The 16,917-nt window shown below is 41.6% G+C and overlaps 1 protein-coding gene across 1 annotated transcript in view; it reads right to left on the reverse strand.

Annotated features, from left to right (window-relative positions):
* Positions 1–4,430: 4,430 nt before the first annotated feature.
* SRBD1 (S1 RNA binding domain 1) overlaps positions 4,431–16,917 on the reverse strand; it is a 352,160-nt gene continuing 339,673 nt past the window's right edge. The window contains exons 19-20 of the mRNA XM_006839417.1: positions 9,863–10,047; positions 4,431–4,720 (exon numbers count right to left, since the gene is read on the reverse strand). Coding sequence (XP_006839480.1) covers positions 4,431–4,720; positions 9,863–10,047 — 475 coding nt within the window. The remainder of the gene's footprint in view (positions 4,721–9,862; positions 10,048–16,917) is intronic.

Below are 16,917 nucleotides of genomic sequence, written 5' to 3' on the forward strand. Positions count from 1 at the left end.
GGAGCTTCAAAGTTTGTTGAAAAATTGAAGATAATGGAATTTTCCCACAAGCTTTTTTTTTTTTTTTAATGTTTTATTGTGAATTATGATAGTTTACATGAGAGAACTTTAGTTTTACATTCATTCTATCGTATATTGTTTCATTGCCATGGTTCCAATCCCCTCCATGCATCATCAACAGACCAAAGGGTATGCCCTACAAACTCGCCTCCTACACTCACCCCCACCCCCCACCCCCCATTCTTCAGCACACAGTCACTCTCCCTCTCTGGATCCAAAGTCCTTCATCACTCTACATCATCGTCTCTGCCTCGATGATCTCAGGCCTCGCTGCTTCTCTGGGTAGGGTCCCACTCTCGGCTCTACTCTGTTGATGTTCCTAGAGACCTCCGCTCCTAGACTGGAGAGTTAATCACTCCCTTCCTTGCTATAAAACATCTACCTTTACATTTCCAACCCTCACAATTTTATCACAAGTGACCCATCTGCATTTCATTTCATCAGCTCCGCCTAGACAGATTAGATAGTACTAACTGGAGATTCTGCCTTCCTCCATGCCCCCTGGCTCTAGGTCCCCTTTTGAAAGCTTGTAAGCCAGTCACTTCTTGCCTTTGTATTCCTCTCCCCCGCTTCCCGCCCCCCATTTTGGGTATCCAATGTCCAAGTTGCCCATCTCTGTCTACTCTGTGTGTGGAGTGGGTGGGAATGATTCTTGCTGTAAGGATTTGTTCCTTCTTTTGAGTTACTGCATCCATAGGTGTAGGTCAAGTTCATCAAATTGTATCAGATCACTCTTTTTTTCCTCTTCTTTCTTCTCCTGGTTGAGCTCTGATCATCCAGTGATCGAAGCCAGGTCAAGTGGGTACCATCTGCAAGTGTGGGTGTTCTTGTGCATATGTCCTTTCTTCCTATAGGCTGGTAGCTTCACTCTCCACTCTAGTCCTCTGTGGCCACGCCACTGACTCTGGGTCCAAGAGTCCCCAGGTCTCCCCATACTGCTGGCCAACCAGGTCTCCACCCGGGTCCACAGAAGCCCACCAAACATTGTAGGGCTTAGCTTGCCGCTTCATTGCTGCTTTTACCTCTCTTCCCCCTATCGGTGATGAGAGTGGACACCAATCAGAGCGTGTTATTTCCGCTGAGTCTTAGTCTTGGAAGGGGGTTTGCATTGAGGGGACCCGACCATTAGCCTTGATGTTTCCTGGGCAAGCAACTTGTTTGTTCTTCCCACAAGCTTTTTGAAGGCCTCTGTATTTGTGTAAGTATCTCATGTTAGTGATACCGTACAATGTTTGTCCTTTTGTGATTGGTTTACTTCACTCAGATATTGCAAGACTCTTTTGAATACTTTCATTACAGTATCACCATATCTGTAGGAGCTCTGGTAGTTTAGTGGTTAAGAATCGAGCTGCAAACCGCAAGGTTAGTTTGAAACTACCAGCTGCTCTGCGGGAGAAAGATGAGGCTTTCTGCTCCCATAAAGATTCACAGCCTCGGAAACCCTGTTCAGGGTCGCTATGGGTCGGAACCGACTCGACGGCACTTAACAACATCACCATATCTATAATTATTTAGACATCCTATGGTAAGTATTTTTTGTTTTTACTTGTTAAATGTTGTCTTCCCTTGCACTGAATAGTTATAACAACCTTCAGTAAGTGATTTACTTGTCTCTACCCCAAACTGTAAGGAGCTCTTGTAGTGTAGTGGTTACGAGTCAGGCTGCTAACCTCAAGGTCAGCAGTTTAAAACTACCAGCTGTTTCACAGGAGAAAGATGAGGCTTTCTGCTCCTGTAAAGATTAACAGCCTAAGAAACCCTATGCAGGGTTGCTATGAGTCAGAACCAACTCCACGGCACATTACCACAACCACCAACACCCACCCCCAAACTCTGGTAATCATTAAAACTGTTTCTGTTAGTATGAAAACCTTTCCTTGACTTTTTGTAACAGTGGTCTCATGCAACACTTGTGTATTGTGTTAATGCCTATCACTACTGCACAATCATGTGATTTATCTTCCAGAATAGACACTTTGAGAATGAAAAGAGGCATTATTAAAAAGTATGCTAGGACAATGGGTATATACCAGAACTACCCCAGGCAAACTAGTAAGGTCACTTACTCTTTTTACTAGCCATAACTGCAAGGTCGGTGGTTCAAACTTACCAGCCACTCCTCAGAAACCCTATAAAGGGTCAGTATGTGTCAGAACCCACTTGAAGGCACTTAACAACAACAACACATGGAGACAACTCAACAAGTACAGAGAAAAGCAGGTATTCTTTCTGTCATGCAAATTATCCATTAGGCTAATCAACAACAGAAATCAGATGGAAAAGACACTAGTCGTGTGTGTGTCTATGTGTGTCTGGGGTGAGGGCGGGGTGGACCAGACTTAAATCACCTGACCCTGAACAGCTTTGCTAATAACATACTCTCTTCACTGAATAAAAAGCATTAGAAGCCATTTACTTACTTGCTTTTCTTCCCTGATTTAATCTTCTTAAAAATTAAATCAGAACAGGAATGTGTTGCCTCACAGATCTAGAAGCCAGCAGTCTGGATTCAGGATGTCTGCATTGCCACATTGTCTCTGAAAGCTCTAGGGGAAGATTCTTTGACTTTCTCAGCTTTTGATAGCAGCAGGCCTTCCTTTGTGTGTAGCTGCATCTTGCATCTTCACATGATCGATCATCTTTTCTCTATCTGTCTTTTGTAAGGATGCCATTCAGATTGGACTAGGACTCACCCTCCTGTTAACTGACAACATCTTCAAAGAGCCTATCTCCAAATAAGGCCACATGCCTAGGTACCAGGGGTTAGGACTTCAACATATTTTTTGGGAGGACACAATTCAATCCTGTTGTTGTTATTCATTGCCATAGAATCGGCTCTGGCTCATGGAGACTTTATTCAGAAGGAACCTGTTCTTGTGTCATCTTTAAGATCTTGGGTATGTCCCAGTCCGTTTCTGTGGCTGTTACGTCAATCCAGCTATTGAGGGTTTCCTTCATTTACACTGACCTTCACGTTACCAACCATGAGTCCCGTCCCTCTTCTAGTGATTGGCCTTTTCTTATGATGTGTCCAGACTAAATGAGCCAGAATTTAAGCAGCCAGAAAAGAGAGGATGACTCGGACCAGCTTTTGGAATCTGAAAATCAAGTTCATCCTTGCCAGTTCTAATCATTTTCAGTCCTAGTGCATTGTGATCAAAGCACTGGGCCAGGCTTTTCTGCTTAATTTATTTGATACATTTTCAAATGTTGTTGAATCATTTACAGGACGCAGTTATTTCTTAAGAGGAATCATTTACGACATTCAGTTCCTTTCTTTTTCTGTATTTTATTTTTGGTGGCAGTTTATGCAACGAAACATACATCCATTCATAATTTCTACATGAACAGATCAACGACAAAGGTTACATACGTCACACTGTGTCACATGCTTGCTATCTCTACTCATATTGTTTCATCACTGTTAATTTAGGCTCACTGCCCCTTAAAGTTCTTATCTGTGTTTTGGATTAATTGTTGTCTGTGTAAACTCACACAGGTATTTCTTTATAATATTATAATGCTCAAGGCAAACATTCTATATTCAATCTTTAAGGAAGGTCATTTCTATCCCACTTGAACTTCCATCCTGATGCTTAAGAACAAATGCATCCTTCCGTGCTTCGCTATGCACAGAAAGCCATTCTTAAAATACAGAGGCTTCCCTCTTCCCCAAAGGCACAGCTATTTTGTAAGATCTTTCATGACTGTGTGCCATAGCTTCTTTAACCCAGATAGACGTAGTCAATTCACTGATTCGGCATAGCAAAAACAAGTTCACTAGTCACAACATTTTCTTATAAAGAGCAATACATTCTGAGGAATGTTTGTAGCTATTCAATTGATGACTGAAAACAAATCAGGATATGTTTTATTGGTAAATTTTTGGTTTCCTTGGTAAGGAAGAATAAACGTTATTGCGAAATCATGAAGCAAGTCCAAAAGGTCCGGTGGAAAAACAATCTATAAAATGGGAGGACTAATGACTGCCAGCCCCACTGTGTCACGGACCCATGTACAATTCCAACCAAGGAGACAATTCCATACACGAACAGCAGGAAGCTGGTGGCAAGTAGAAGTGAAGCCAACGGTATATAAAATGTAAAAAGAGTCAAAGATTAATTACAAAAAAATAAACTTTAGTCAGAAAATCCTTACTATAGAAAGTCACATAATGAAGCATATTTAACAGCTCTGTTTAAGGGGGAATGAAATCACACTATTAGTTTCCTAGTTACTCAGGAGGAAAAGTCAAGGAAGTGCTTGGAAACACTTCTTTCTCCTCTGCTCTACAGGGGTCAATGACAGCAGAATCATCCTTGTTAACACGTAGAAATGGAGAGGTCGGTGCCTGACCTTCAGTGGGGCACTCATAACACCCGAATGAGGTCCAAGGTAATCCTAGATCGGGGAATGTCAATGTTGACGACTCGGACTTCCACTCTTTCTCCAGGGCCCAGTCCAAGACTCCTTCTCTTCTTTGTTTTAGAAAGTTTGGCTTCTGTTACATTTCGTATAGGAATCAGCCCTGCTTTCCCCACCCCTATATCCACAAAAATGCCAAACAAAGTGGCATTCTGGACTTTGCCTGTCAGAATTGTTCCAACCTGCAGATCTTCCAGGCACACTATGCTTCTCTTAAAGTCAGGTTTATCAAAATCTATAATGAAAGGAAAAAAGAGGTTAGTGTTAATAATACAACACCATAGTGCCTAACACAACCTAAACTGGTGAATAGGCACTGGTGTACCATGTGGTCAGACCAGTGTTTAGCTTCGAGGAGTTGTAAAAGGAGCTGGAGATACAGGCCTGCCTTGAAAGAAAATGCAGAAACAGTAAATAAGCCAAGAATTGTACCCAAACACTTCCTGCTCCCAAAAGTCTATAGCACAAACATGTGAACTTCATGAGACCAAGATAGGCAGAGTTTGCTTATGAGGAGGTTCTGTCACATACCTCTGTCCTATGACTACACTAAGTCACAAACATGTGAACTTCATGAGACCGAGACGAGCAGAGCCTGCTTATGAGGAGGTTCTGTTACATACCTCGGTCCTATGACTACACTAAGTCACAAACATGCACTAAGACATAAGATAGGGAGGTCTTTTTTCCATTGCCTGGGTTCTCAAATTGTTTAAAGGTGATAGTATATCAACTTCTGGTCAATTATGGGCGAAATGCAAATGTTCTCCCAGTCACCTACCCCTGCAAATTTGGAATCAATTCTTAACATAGTTATTTACCAGTTGTTCCTTGGAAATCCTATACAGAATCTCTATGAGTTGGAATCAACTCGACTGCACTTAACAATTATTATCTCTAAGAGAGAAAGATAAAGCTTTCTACTGTCGTAGATGCACAGCCTTGGAAACCCTATACAGTCTTGCTATGAGTCAGAACTGACTTGACAGCATTTAACAACAATTATTATCTCTAAGGGGCCCTGGTAACACAGTAAGTTAAGCATCGGGCAGCTAACTGTAAGGTTGGCAGTTCAAAACCACCATCCTCTCCTTAGCGTAAAGCTGAGGCAGTCTGCTCCTATAAAAGACTCAGAAAACCCAAGAAGCAGTTGTACACTGTCACTATGAGTTGGGATCAACTTGATCAGTGGGCTGGCATTCTCGACTCTGGGTGGGGCACTTTCCTAGGTGCTAGAGACCCCAAGAAGACCTCTGTTCTTCAGTTCCACAGCCTTGCTTAGCCCGATAAACATCTCTCTGTACATTAATTAACCAAACCAAATACCCACTGCTTGCTGAGCAGATTTGGACTCGTAGTGATCCTATAGGATACAGAATGTTCAACGTTGTAAACCCTTTTAGATGCCAGGTGCCATGCCTTTCTCCCATGGTGTGGCCGGTGGGTCCAAACTACCAACTCCTTATGGTTCACAACGGAGTGCTTTAGCCACTGTGCCACCAGGCCTCCTCCCTGCTCAAGAGTTTATGGGAAAAATCCCATCATCTTTTCATTTCATTTGTCCACCAACTTTCTGAAGCCTACTCGTACTATTTGTCAAGAAATCAATATGGTGCTAGTTAAAATAAAACACTTTTTGGGGGGAAGAAGGTTAATACTAACAGCTGAAAGAGCTTTTAGATTATTGGTGGGTTCCAGTTATCCACACTCTGGCCTCCTTTCCTAGGATTACTGAATGTTGACTATCATAACAAAGAACACATTCTATGCTTGGCTTTCCTTTTACTGAGACCTCATTTCCCCCACCACCCATCCTTCTCCTCCACAGCTGTTGGCTTTATCCTGACCACTTTTAAAGCTATCCTTTACATTTATATTAACAACTGGTCACCTCTTTTCTTTAGTCCCCTTCCCCCAATACAACCAGAACACAAACCAACATTTCTGTTCTTTTTAAATCCAAGTGTAAAATTCCTGTAAAAACAAAAACTCTCTTTAAGATAAAAATCTCATTTCCTCATTAAAAAAAAAAAACCACGCTAAAACGGAAATTGATTACACAGAATTTCACCTGGGCACAGAACTGTGTCAAAGCAAAATGCAACCAACTTGTTGATCAGGGCCCGAGTTAGGACAGTCTCCAGCCAGGGTGTATCTATGGTACAGCATGTATGGCATGTGCCATGAAGGAGGGGGCTACTTGAAGTGGGGTTCACTTTCTAAACTGAACAGTTTCTATTAACCCAGTATGGCCCAACATCCCTCAACAGTGGACACAGAGATGTGGAGCGAGGAAAGGGCAGAGAGAGGCACTTGCCCCAAATCCAAGGGGGTGCCCGATGAGGTGCTGAGTGACATTCTGAGATGCTATAACTATGAAAGGTGCTTGACTGAGGCAGCTGGACAAGTGGGCAATGCTTCACCACTCTCAACCTCTGTTGTTGTTAAGTGCTGCTGAGTCAATTCCAACTCATAGCAACCCTGTATAGGGTTTCCAAGGAGCAGCTGGTGAGCTTGAACCGCCGACCTTATGGTTGGTAGTCCAGTGCTTATTCTACAGTGCCATACCAGGACTTAAAATTGCCACCAACTCTCCCCACCCCCAACTTAGAGACTATCCCAGGAGCTTCTTACCCTTGTTAAGGCCCTGATCTTTAAAAGCTCTTGTTGTTGTTAAGTACCGTCAAGTCCGTTCCAACCCATAGCGACTGGTATAGGGTTCCCAAGGAGCAGCTGGTGAGCTTGAACCGACAACCTTGTGGTTCAAACCGACTTTGCAGTCAAAAACATTAATCCACAGCACCATACCAGGACTCCTTAAAGGCCCTTTGTTGTTGTTGAGTGCGATTGAGTTGGTTCTGACCCATAGCGACCTTGTATAGGGTTTCTGAGGAGCAGCTGGTGAGCTTGAACCCACAAACTTGTGGTTCAAACCGACTGTGCAGTCCAGAATATTAACCCTCAGTGCCACACCAGGACTCCTAAAGGCCCTGAGGCATTGCTTTATGCTTGAAAACCTTTTTTCTCTCATTTATTGCAGAAGTCCTGCTACTGCAGATTCCCAAGGGTTCCTGATCAGCTGCTTAGTTTAAGTTTGCATGCAAAATCAGAGTCAAGAGCTACTTAACATGTTCCTGAAGACAGCCCGCGCCACTGAGAAATCAGAAAATCCCCAGTGTACCAACAAACTGTAACACTTGGATAGCCAAGACTGATTATTTAGACCCATCCCTAGGCTGCTTCTGATGAGCCCAATTAGGAAAATTAACTAGCAACCAGAGAGTGTTAATAAAAGCAGAATGGATTATGTCACTGAGAAAACAGAAGACAGGATTAGTTTGAGGAAAGAATTAGAAACACTTTTGAGACAATGGAGCTGAGAGATGTAACGTAAATACTGTAAATGTGCAAACGAACAAAATACTATCTGCCTCCTCAAAAGTACAACTCGTCTGTCTTCCCTCTTGGAATGTATGTAGTAGTAAAATTAAAATTCTCAGACATCTCAAAAACTGAATTACACTAGGACAAAGATCAGTTCCACTGCTAGTTTAAAGAGACCGATTTGGACTTTCACATGTCCTACTGCCAGACGACGGCAGGAACTGGAAAGCTCCGCCCAGAGCCCATGTGCAACTGTTTTTGTTTCACTGAGGGCTTCACACCAGGTGAGGACCTCTCCTCAGCTGCTGGTTATTTCACTGAATCGTACAGTTTGAAAGCTGATCTTGTCTCTGAGTCTGCAGGGTAAGTGGGATAATGGAGCAATCGACACTATGAGAGCAAAGCAACGTGCAGCTGTAACGTATTTACTAACCCTCTCTAGTGCCGTGGTTCTAAGCATGATGTGGTTATTGGCCTCAAACTCAAGGCAACCCCAGTGCATCTTGGAACAAGACATTGTCCAAGCTTGTGCCACCCCCAGTCAGCTGTGGAATAGATGGCTGCAGCTGGATGTTTTCACTGGCTGAATTTTGGACGTAGATCACCTAGTCTTCCTTTCTAGTTCATCTAAGCTAGGAAGCTCCACTAACACCCATTTAGCATCATAGTGGAATGCAAGCCACCACTCACAGATGGGTGGAGGCTGCACTTGAGGTGCAATAACCTGGAATTGAATCCACGTTTCCTGACTAAAGGTGTGAAGTCTACCACTGAACCACCAATGCCTTGGGTCTAGACATTCCACTTCTAAATACCACCCTGTTGAAGACCCACAGCTCTATTTACTAATCCTGCTAGACAGTGCCCATGGAATCCACACAAGAGGATACAAGACCACCAAGTGAAGACGAAATTATGTACTCACCCATCTACTTTGTGTGGAGTACAACCTGGAGGCTTCTACTTCCATCAACAGCTTTGGTATAGAGTCTACTGGCTATTTTATTTTCCCCCAACATTTAAAAGCTTCTAACTTATAGAAAAGTACAATGAACTTTCCGAGTGAGTTTTTAAGTTCCCTTAGACCTTCCCAAAGAAGCATGCCAAACTACTTCAACACAGCCTAATCCACAATGAAAAGAGCCAAGCCCTCAACATGGTATCATAAAATTTGGTGAGCAGATTCGTGTAAATCTCAGAGGTTCTCATTCAAACGTCCTTGGGAAATCTGTTATTTGATACCTTCATTTGTTTTCACCAGGCCATTGCTCTCAACAGCTGTGCAAGTTACACTTCCTTCTCTGTCTACCTGTGCTGAAAGCTGTGCACTTTTAATTAGAAAGAAAATCAACGGAGAGATATTATCTTATTTGCTCAATGTGTTCATTGACACCCGACCCAGAAACTTGGACAGCTATGATTTAGGAAGAAGATTCACTTTTTAGTTTGTAGCCTATCTGCTACACCTTGTACTTCAGGCTCAGGAGACAAAAAGAATCATGAAGATTATGTGCCTCCCTAGACACAGCAGGCACGTGTGAGGCATTTAGTGTAATGCCATGGGAACTGAGCCTGGACTGGGAGTATGGAGACCTGGGTTCTACCTCGGGTTCTGGAGACTAAGGAGTTGTAATGGTTTTGAAAGACGGATCACTGTGCTCTAGTTTCTCTTCCACAGAACGAGGAGCCTACTACTAGGGGGCTTCACAAAGTCCATGGAAAAATGGAATGAAAAGATGATGGAATTTCCCATGGGCTGTCTGAAGCCCCCTCACATGCTTTGTCTGTGGCTCTGGATTGTTGCAAGGAGATAATGTGACTATGCAAGTAGTGTTGTTGTTGTTAGGTGCCATCGAATTGGTCTATAGTGACCGTGTATAGGGTTTCCAAGGAACGGCTGGTGAGCTTGAACCACCAACCTTGCAGTTCAAACCAACTTTGGTCCAGCACATCAACCTACAGCACCATATGCCCTTCAAGTTCAGCTGCTTACCTGTTCTAAAATCAAAGCTCTCAGGTTGGCTGAGCCCATCGATGATGACCTGTAAGGTGTGAACTGTTGTCTGCAATCCTTCTGCAATTTTCTGTATGCCTTCCTTTCCGAGCAATGAATTGATTTTTTGTTGTATTTCAGGCTTTCCGATCTCACATAATGTCCCTCCAACAGATGATAAGAACCTGCCAAGGGTGGGGTGGGGGTGGGGGGAGAAGCCCAACATTTATTAAAAAATAGTATTTATTTACCAATCTTCTCATACAGGTCATTCTAAAATTCAGCTTGAAGACTAAGGTATGCCTGACCGAAGCCATGGTATTTTCAATAACCTCATATACATGATTTAGGTTCTTATGCTATTTTTTAAGTGAAGCACCTGTTCAAAGTCAGCACTAAAAAAAATTTTACAATCAACTCTTCTCTCTAGCTTGTTGTAGTTGCAGTTAAGTGCCATCGAGTTGGTTCTGACCATAGAGACCCTGTGTAGGGTTTCCAAGGAGTGGTTAGTGGGCTTGAACCACCAACAATGCGGTTCACACCGACTTTGCTGTCCCATGCATTAACCCAGTGTCACACGTTGTATATATTAAAATGAGCCTCCAAGTATTGCTACTAGGATTCCAGTTTGTACATATACAGGCTTATTCCAAACAAAATGTGTTCACACGTTTCTGCGGTCAGTGGATGGCTGTAGGTGAGCTCTCTCAAGAATCCACTTGTCTTAGTCTTTTTAGGGTGTCTTTTAAAAAAAAGGTCCAATCAAACCAGTGACTTCTGGATCTGTTGGGCCAATTAAATACAAGGCAAAAGGCCAGTTCAGAAGGTTATGATGACTGTTTTTTTGGGATCCCAAAGGGGAAATCTTGATAGATTTTCTTCAAGGATACAGGACAATCATAGGGGCTTATTAGGAAGAAGTTTTTAAAATATGGAAGACTGTATTGGTGAGAAGAAAGCCAGGAAAGCTGATCCAAGGAATTTTTTTTTCTCATTACAACAATCCACCTACTTATTCTTTGAGGATATCAAGGGGTGTCCTAGGAAACTTTACCCCATCCACCCTACAGCCCTGATTTTGCCTCTTCAGATATCTTTTTCTTTCTTAGTTTCAAAGATCACTGAATAGGAATAAGATTTGAGTCCCTTGGGGATGCCCAAACTGTCATTTTGACATCATGGTATAAACAAAGAACACAGAATTCTTGAGGGAAGGGTTACAGTGACAGAAACACCACCTTTAGGAGTGCGCAGACCTAGATGGAGGAGATGTTGAGGAACGAGAACTTCACATTTTGATGTTTTTGTCTACTAAAGGTTTCTATGATTTTGTAGCAATACTTTTTGAATTACTCTTGTATTTTATAAATAAGACTACCAATCTGCTGCACAGGAACTTTTTAAAGTGTTGAAGAGTAGAGATGTCAGCTTGAGGACTAGGGTGCGCCTGACCCAGGCCATTGTGTTTTCAATAGCCTCATATGGATGCGAAAGCTGGACAGTGAATAAGGAGGATCGTAGAAGAATTGATGCCTTTGAGTTGTGGTGTTGGAGGAGAATACTGAAAGTGCCATGGACTGCCAAAAGAACCAATAAATCTGTTTTGGAAGAAGTGCAGCCAGAGTGCTCCTTGGAGTCCAGGATGGCTAAACTTCGTCTCTCATACTTTGGACATATTGTCCGGAGGAAACAATCGCTGGAGAAGGTTGTCATGCTGGGTAGGGTGGAGGGTCAGAGAAAAAGAGGAAGACCCCCAACGAGATGGATCAGCCAGGTGGCATCATTGATGGACTCAGGTGTGGCAGCGGTAGTGAGGTTGGCCCAGGATCGAACATTGTTTCGTTCTGCTGTGCATAGGGTCACTATGAGTCGGTTCCGACTCGATGGCACCTGACAACAACAACAACCAATATTTACTTCCTGGTGTGGTGCTGTAGGATAAAGCACTGGACTGCAAGGTTGGTTTGAACCATAAGGCTGGTGGTTCAAACTCACCAGCTCCCTGGAAACACTACACAAGGTTGTTATGAGTCAGAACCGACTTGACGGCACTTAACAACATCAGTAACATTTACTTCATGTTTTCAAAAACGTTTAATTAGGAAGGTTCTTTGAATTAGCTAATAGGCAAAGAAACCCAGTAAAATATGCACCAACATTGTCAGCTTTTGACAATGTGTCATGTCATTGCTTTCTACTTTTGTGCACCCACGATGTGCACCCTTTGCAACATACTACAGAGACTAATAACTCACTAATCCTATGGAAAATGAAATCTTGCATATGCTAAATTGTATCAAAAGCGAAAATATGGAAGAAGGTACAAAAAAAAGTAACTTCTTTATAATATGGAAGCAAGTAAGAAGAAATGGAATGGAAACAAGACATTTATTTCACAAAGGAGTATTATCTTTATATATACTTTACACATCATACAGCTGTAATATTTGCAAAATAAAAAAGCTCGCCTTTCTTCAACTTTTCTCTGCTGTTTACCAATTCTCTTGGTTGTAATTAGCTCTCAATTGCTTAGTTTTGTAGTTCAGTAAAAGTTGAGTTAGAAAAAAGCAATTAAAAGGTTAAGATTAATTTCACTTTAATTTCATCTGAATATTGGGCTGTGGCATATTTTCCTGACATTACTTGGCCATGCATTTTGTTATATCAAGTTCCATTTCCCATGATTGTTGCTGTTGTGGGGTACCATCGAGTTGGTTCTGCCTCATAGTGATCCAGCATAGGGTAGTCCAAGGAGCAGCTGGTGAGTTTGAACCAATGACCTTGTGGTTCAAACCAACCTTGTGGTTCAGCGCATTAACCCACAGCACTACACCAGGACTCTTTTCCCATGATTAATGGAAGGAGCTCTGGTAGCGTAGTGGTTACGAATCGGGCTGTGAACTTTAAGGTCAGTGGTTCGAAACTACCAGCTGCTCCACAGGAGAAAGATGAGGCTTTCTACTCCCGTAAAGATTTACACCCTCGGAAACCCTGTACAGGGTCGCTATGGGTCAGAACCAACTCGATGGCACTTAACAACAACAACAATGGTACTTTAAAAATGTCAGCACCGTAATCAGACAGACAGATAGTGACACCAATGCCTTCAAATCCTCTCCTCTGAGGATAACTCTGAAATATAAGGAGGAAACAAGAAAACTGTTGAACACTTGTCTATAATAAGAACTGGAATGTATCCCATTGAGCAAGGTGTTGCATCATCATGAAAGGAATGCTTCTGATTTCAAACCTCTTTTGTATTGTTACATTCAACCAGAAAAGGTTTCTTCAGTGACAGTCTCATATCTGGTGGAGAAAGCTCTCTCCTTTCTCATTTAACAAGAGTTGTTTTGGGCACAAACATGTCATACACCTACATTTCCACAGCCATAATTTTGGTCAAAAACAAATTCTAAAAAGTCCAATGAAATCTCTTGAGAATGTATTTTGGTTAATGGTCTAATAGAGACAATGTAAGGACTTGGCGCTTGGTCTTCCTCTTTGGAGATAACTGTTGCCAGTGGGATATCCATTGTAAGTCTGTGTGTTCAGTCCGCCCCATCCAGCAAAGAGGCAGTGGTATCTGTTGGCGCTGATGGATGGGTAGTAGCACTCACGACCCTGCAGACAAGGACCAGCTGCCCAAGCTCTGATGGACGAGGCAGATGTCACATGGCAACTGCCTACAGCTAACTCCATATATATCTTTCTACATAATACATGTCCTGCTGAGCAGACTTCCCTGGTATTCACCCTCTTGGCTTTCTTGGACTGCAACTGGCAATTTTAGCAGAGTATCTTTCAAATCCTCAACATTCTGCTTAAAACCATCCGTTAAAATGCCAAGAAAGCACATTCATGAGCTGTTAATTTTTAACCTTGAATGTTGTTGTTGTTATTGTTAAGTGCTGTCAAGTCAATTCCAAGGAAAGCTGGTGGGTTTGAACCACTGGCCTTGCAGTTCAAACTACCTTGTGGTCCAGTGCTTATCCTTCAATACCACACCAGGATGCCGTAACCTTGAATTGTTGTTGTTGTTGTTAAGTGCCATCAAGTTGGTTCTGACTCATGGCGACCCTATATAGGGTTTGTTGTTATTGTTGTATAGGGTTTCCGATGCTTTAAATCTTCACAGCAGTAGAAAGCCTTATCTTTCTCCTGTGGAGCAGTTGGCGGGCTTAAACTGTGGGTCTTGTGGTTCACAGTCCAGTGCTTATTGTATGGAGTCACTGCACTCCCCTAACCTTGAATAGTATTTCATGATTAACAGAAGTAACAAAGTGGCAGAAACTTCCCCAAAACACTGTACAAGTCTTGGCCTCAATAACAAAACACTGGTTTAGCAGACCACTTAAAGTCTTAAGGGTACGTGTGTGCATGTCAATCAAGCAGAAAAGAGAAAGAAGAAAGAGTAAAAGAAGAGAGAAATAAGGTGGAACTAACTGCTATCTAATTGTAAGAAGAACATCTGTCTTTTTAACCTGGGTGCGTATCTCATACATCATTTTAATTCTGACATACATGAGCCCAAGGGCACAGGTAACTGAAATTCAAAAAAAAAAAAAGATCGATCAAATTGTGCTCTTTACTATTGCTCCATATTGATGATCCAGTTTTTAATTTTTTAAGTGACTACTGAACAAAGTCCAATGCTTTTCTATTTTAAAAACTCTCTCAAGGGTACAACCAAGTTATAGGAAAAGGACACAATAGCAAGCAAAAAAAGTGAAAGGACTACAAAATGAATTTGGGAATAGCATCCAGATTAGTCTCTTTCTTGTTGGATTTCAACGAGAGGGACCAATCTGGATTATATACATATGAAAACACTAATGTTTTATATACTCAGTTTCTACATATTCTGAATTTTCACTTTAGAATTGAGTGTGATGAGTAATAGTCAATATAAAGTTTCAGTACTGATTATGTGCTCCAGCTCAGACACACTAAATGAAAACACACTGTCTGTTATGAATCTTGGAGCACTGGATATATAAGTGAGCATGTCTTAGTAATTAAGTGCCACAGATTCTTATATGTGCATGTATTGGACAGTGCAAATAGATGTTATGATTTAACCTGGACAATCACCCTTAAAGGTAGGTATCATATCACACGTTGTTTCATGAAGCGCCACTGAATCGATTGCAACTCATAGTGACCCTGTATTCAGTTTCTGGGGAGTGGCTGGTGAGTTTGAACTGCTGACCCTGCCGTCTAGTGTTGATCCTATAGCACCACACCAGGATTCCAAATAAATTTTTAAAACTAAGGTTCAGAGAACTTAAATACCTGTCCAAAGGCTCCTCAGTTACTCTCATGAACTGGACTTGCATACCAAAGTCCACGGTCTCCCACTATGCCACTCCACCCCTCCAGGTAACATATGGTGGGATAAATAACAGATGCTGACTAGGAAAACCCATAGATAGACACACATGTACACACATGGGTGTTTCTGTATTTTGTTGTAGTTATGACAAAATTAAAGTGCTATATTTGGTTAAGACAGAAAACACAGAATACTTTTGATAATATTTCACCAACACAAATTAATGCCAGATTACCTTTAAACAAGAGAAAGTTAACACTAAGTCCCACAGCGGAATTATGAAACATGTGCTTTACATGGAGCCCTAGTGTGGCACTATAGGACAAGCACTGGACTGCAAGATTCGCTTGAACCACAAGGTTGGTGGTTCAAACTCACCAGAAAGCCTATGTTGTTGTTGTTAAGTGCCGTTGAGTCGATTCTCACTCATAGCAGCCCTGTGTAGGGTTTGTGAGGAGCAGCTCTTGAGTTTGAACCACCGACCTTGCAGTTTAAACAGACCTTAAGGTTGAGTGCTTCTCTTACAGCGCCACACCAGGATTCCAGAATACCTATACAGGGTTGCTATAAGTCAGAACCAACTCAATGGCATTTAACAACAACAACAAGCTTAAAATAGCCAATTCTCTCAAAAGTCAGTGAGTTATTCAAGTCACAGTCTTATTTTCTCCACGGTCCCTGGAAGGCTTTTTCAGTTTGTTAAGGACTGCTTTTAGAGCTGCTGTTTTTATTTAATATGTAATTTCATCCATCTTACTCAAAGTAAGAAAGTAGCATAAATGCAACAAATAAGCACATCATGTTCTTTTAGTACACAGCTGAACAAAGTTAAAATACGGACCTCGCAGCAGAGACAATGTCTAGAACTCAAATAGAATGCTATACGAGGGGGTTTCAAAAAGTTCACGGAAAAATTGCATTATCTTTTAGTTCGATTTTTCCATGAACTTTCTGAGGCTCCCACAGTACCCCAAAACACTAATGTTTTCAATAGAAGTTTGTTATAAATATCGTCTCACCCACAAACAATTTGAAAAAGTTGAAGATTTTTTATTCAAAAGAATTCTCAAGATTCAGAAAACTTCAGGCATAGCTTCTCAGTTGTATGTAATCATTCTCAGCATGGAGATTTAGGCGCTGAGGATTCGGTTCATTACATTAAAGCAACATGATACTCCACAAAGCACAGAAGTACCATGGTGATGTAACATAACCACTTTAAAAACAACTTAATATAAGCATGTGCTTTGTGGGTAAAACAGATATGAAGTAAAACTCCACGTAGGGCCATGCTATAACAGCTAAGTACTTCTAGCTGTCTATCCGATCTTAGCACTTTCAAGAGACATTCACACTTGGGTACTTTTATCCATTAGTTTTTGTTCGCTAATTATATCAATAAACAAAAAATTTAAGTGCAAGAACACAGTCATTTTAGAAATGAGTAGGTACAGAAAGAGCAGGCTATAATAATGATTTTAAAACAGCTTATACTCTTAGAAGTAATTTAGCTATTTAAACTATAGATGTAGATCTAGAGTAAGATACAAATGAAAGTTCAGGAATGATTAGTCTAAAAACACAGATTATATATATTTGTTGCTGTTGTTAAGTGCAGTTGAGTTGATTCTGATCTATAGTGACCCTGCATAGGGTTTCCAAGAAAGGACTGGTGAGCTTGACCTGCCGACCTTGTGATTCAAATGTCTTTGCAGTCCGGCGC

Source organism: Chrysochloris asiatica, unplaced genomic scaffold (assembly GCF_000296735.1).
Source record: "Chrysochloris asiatica unplaced genomic scaffold, ChrAsi1.0 scaffold00024, whole genome shotgun sequence".
NCBI classification, from domain to species: Eukaryota; Metazoa; Chordata; class Mammalia; order Afrosoricida; family Chrysochloridae; genus Chrysochloris; species Chrysochloris asiatica.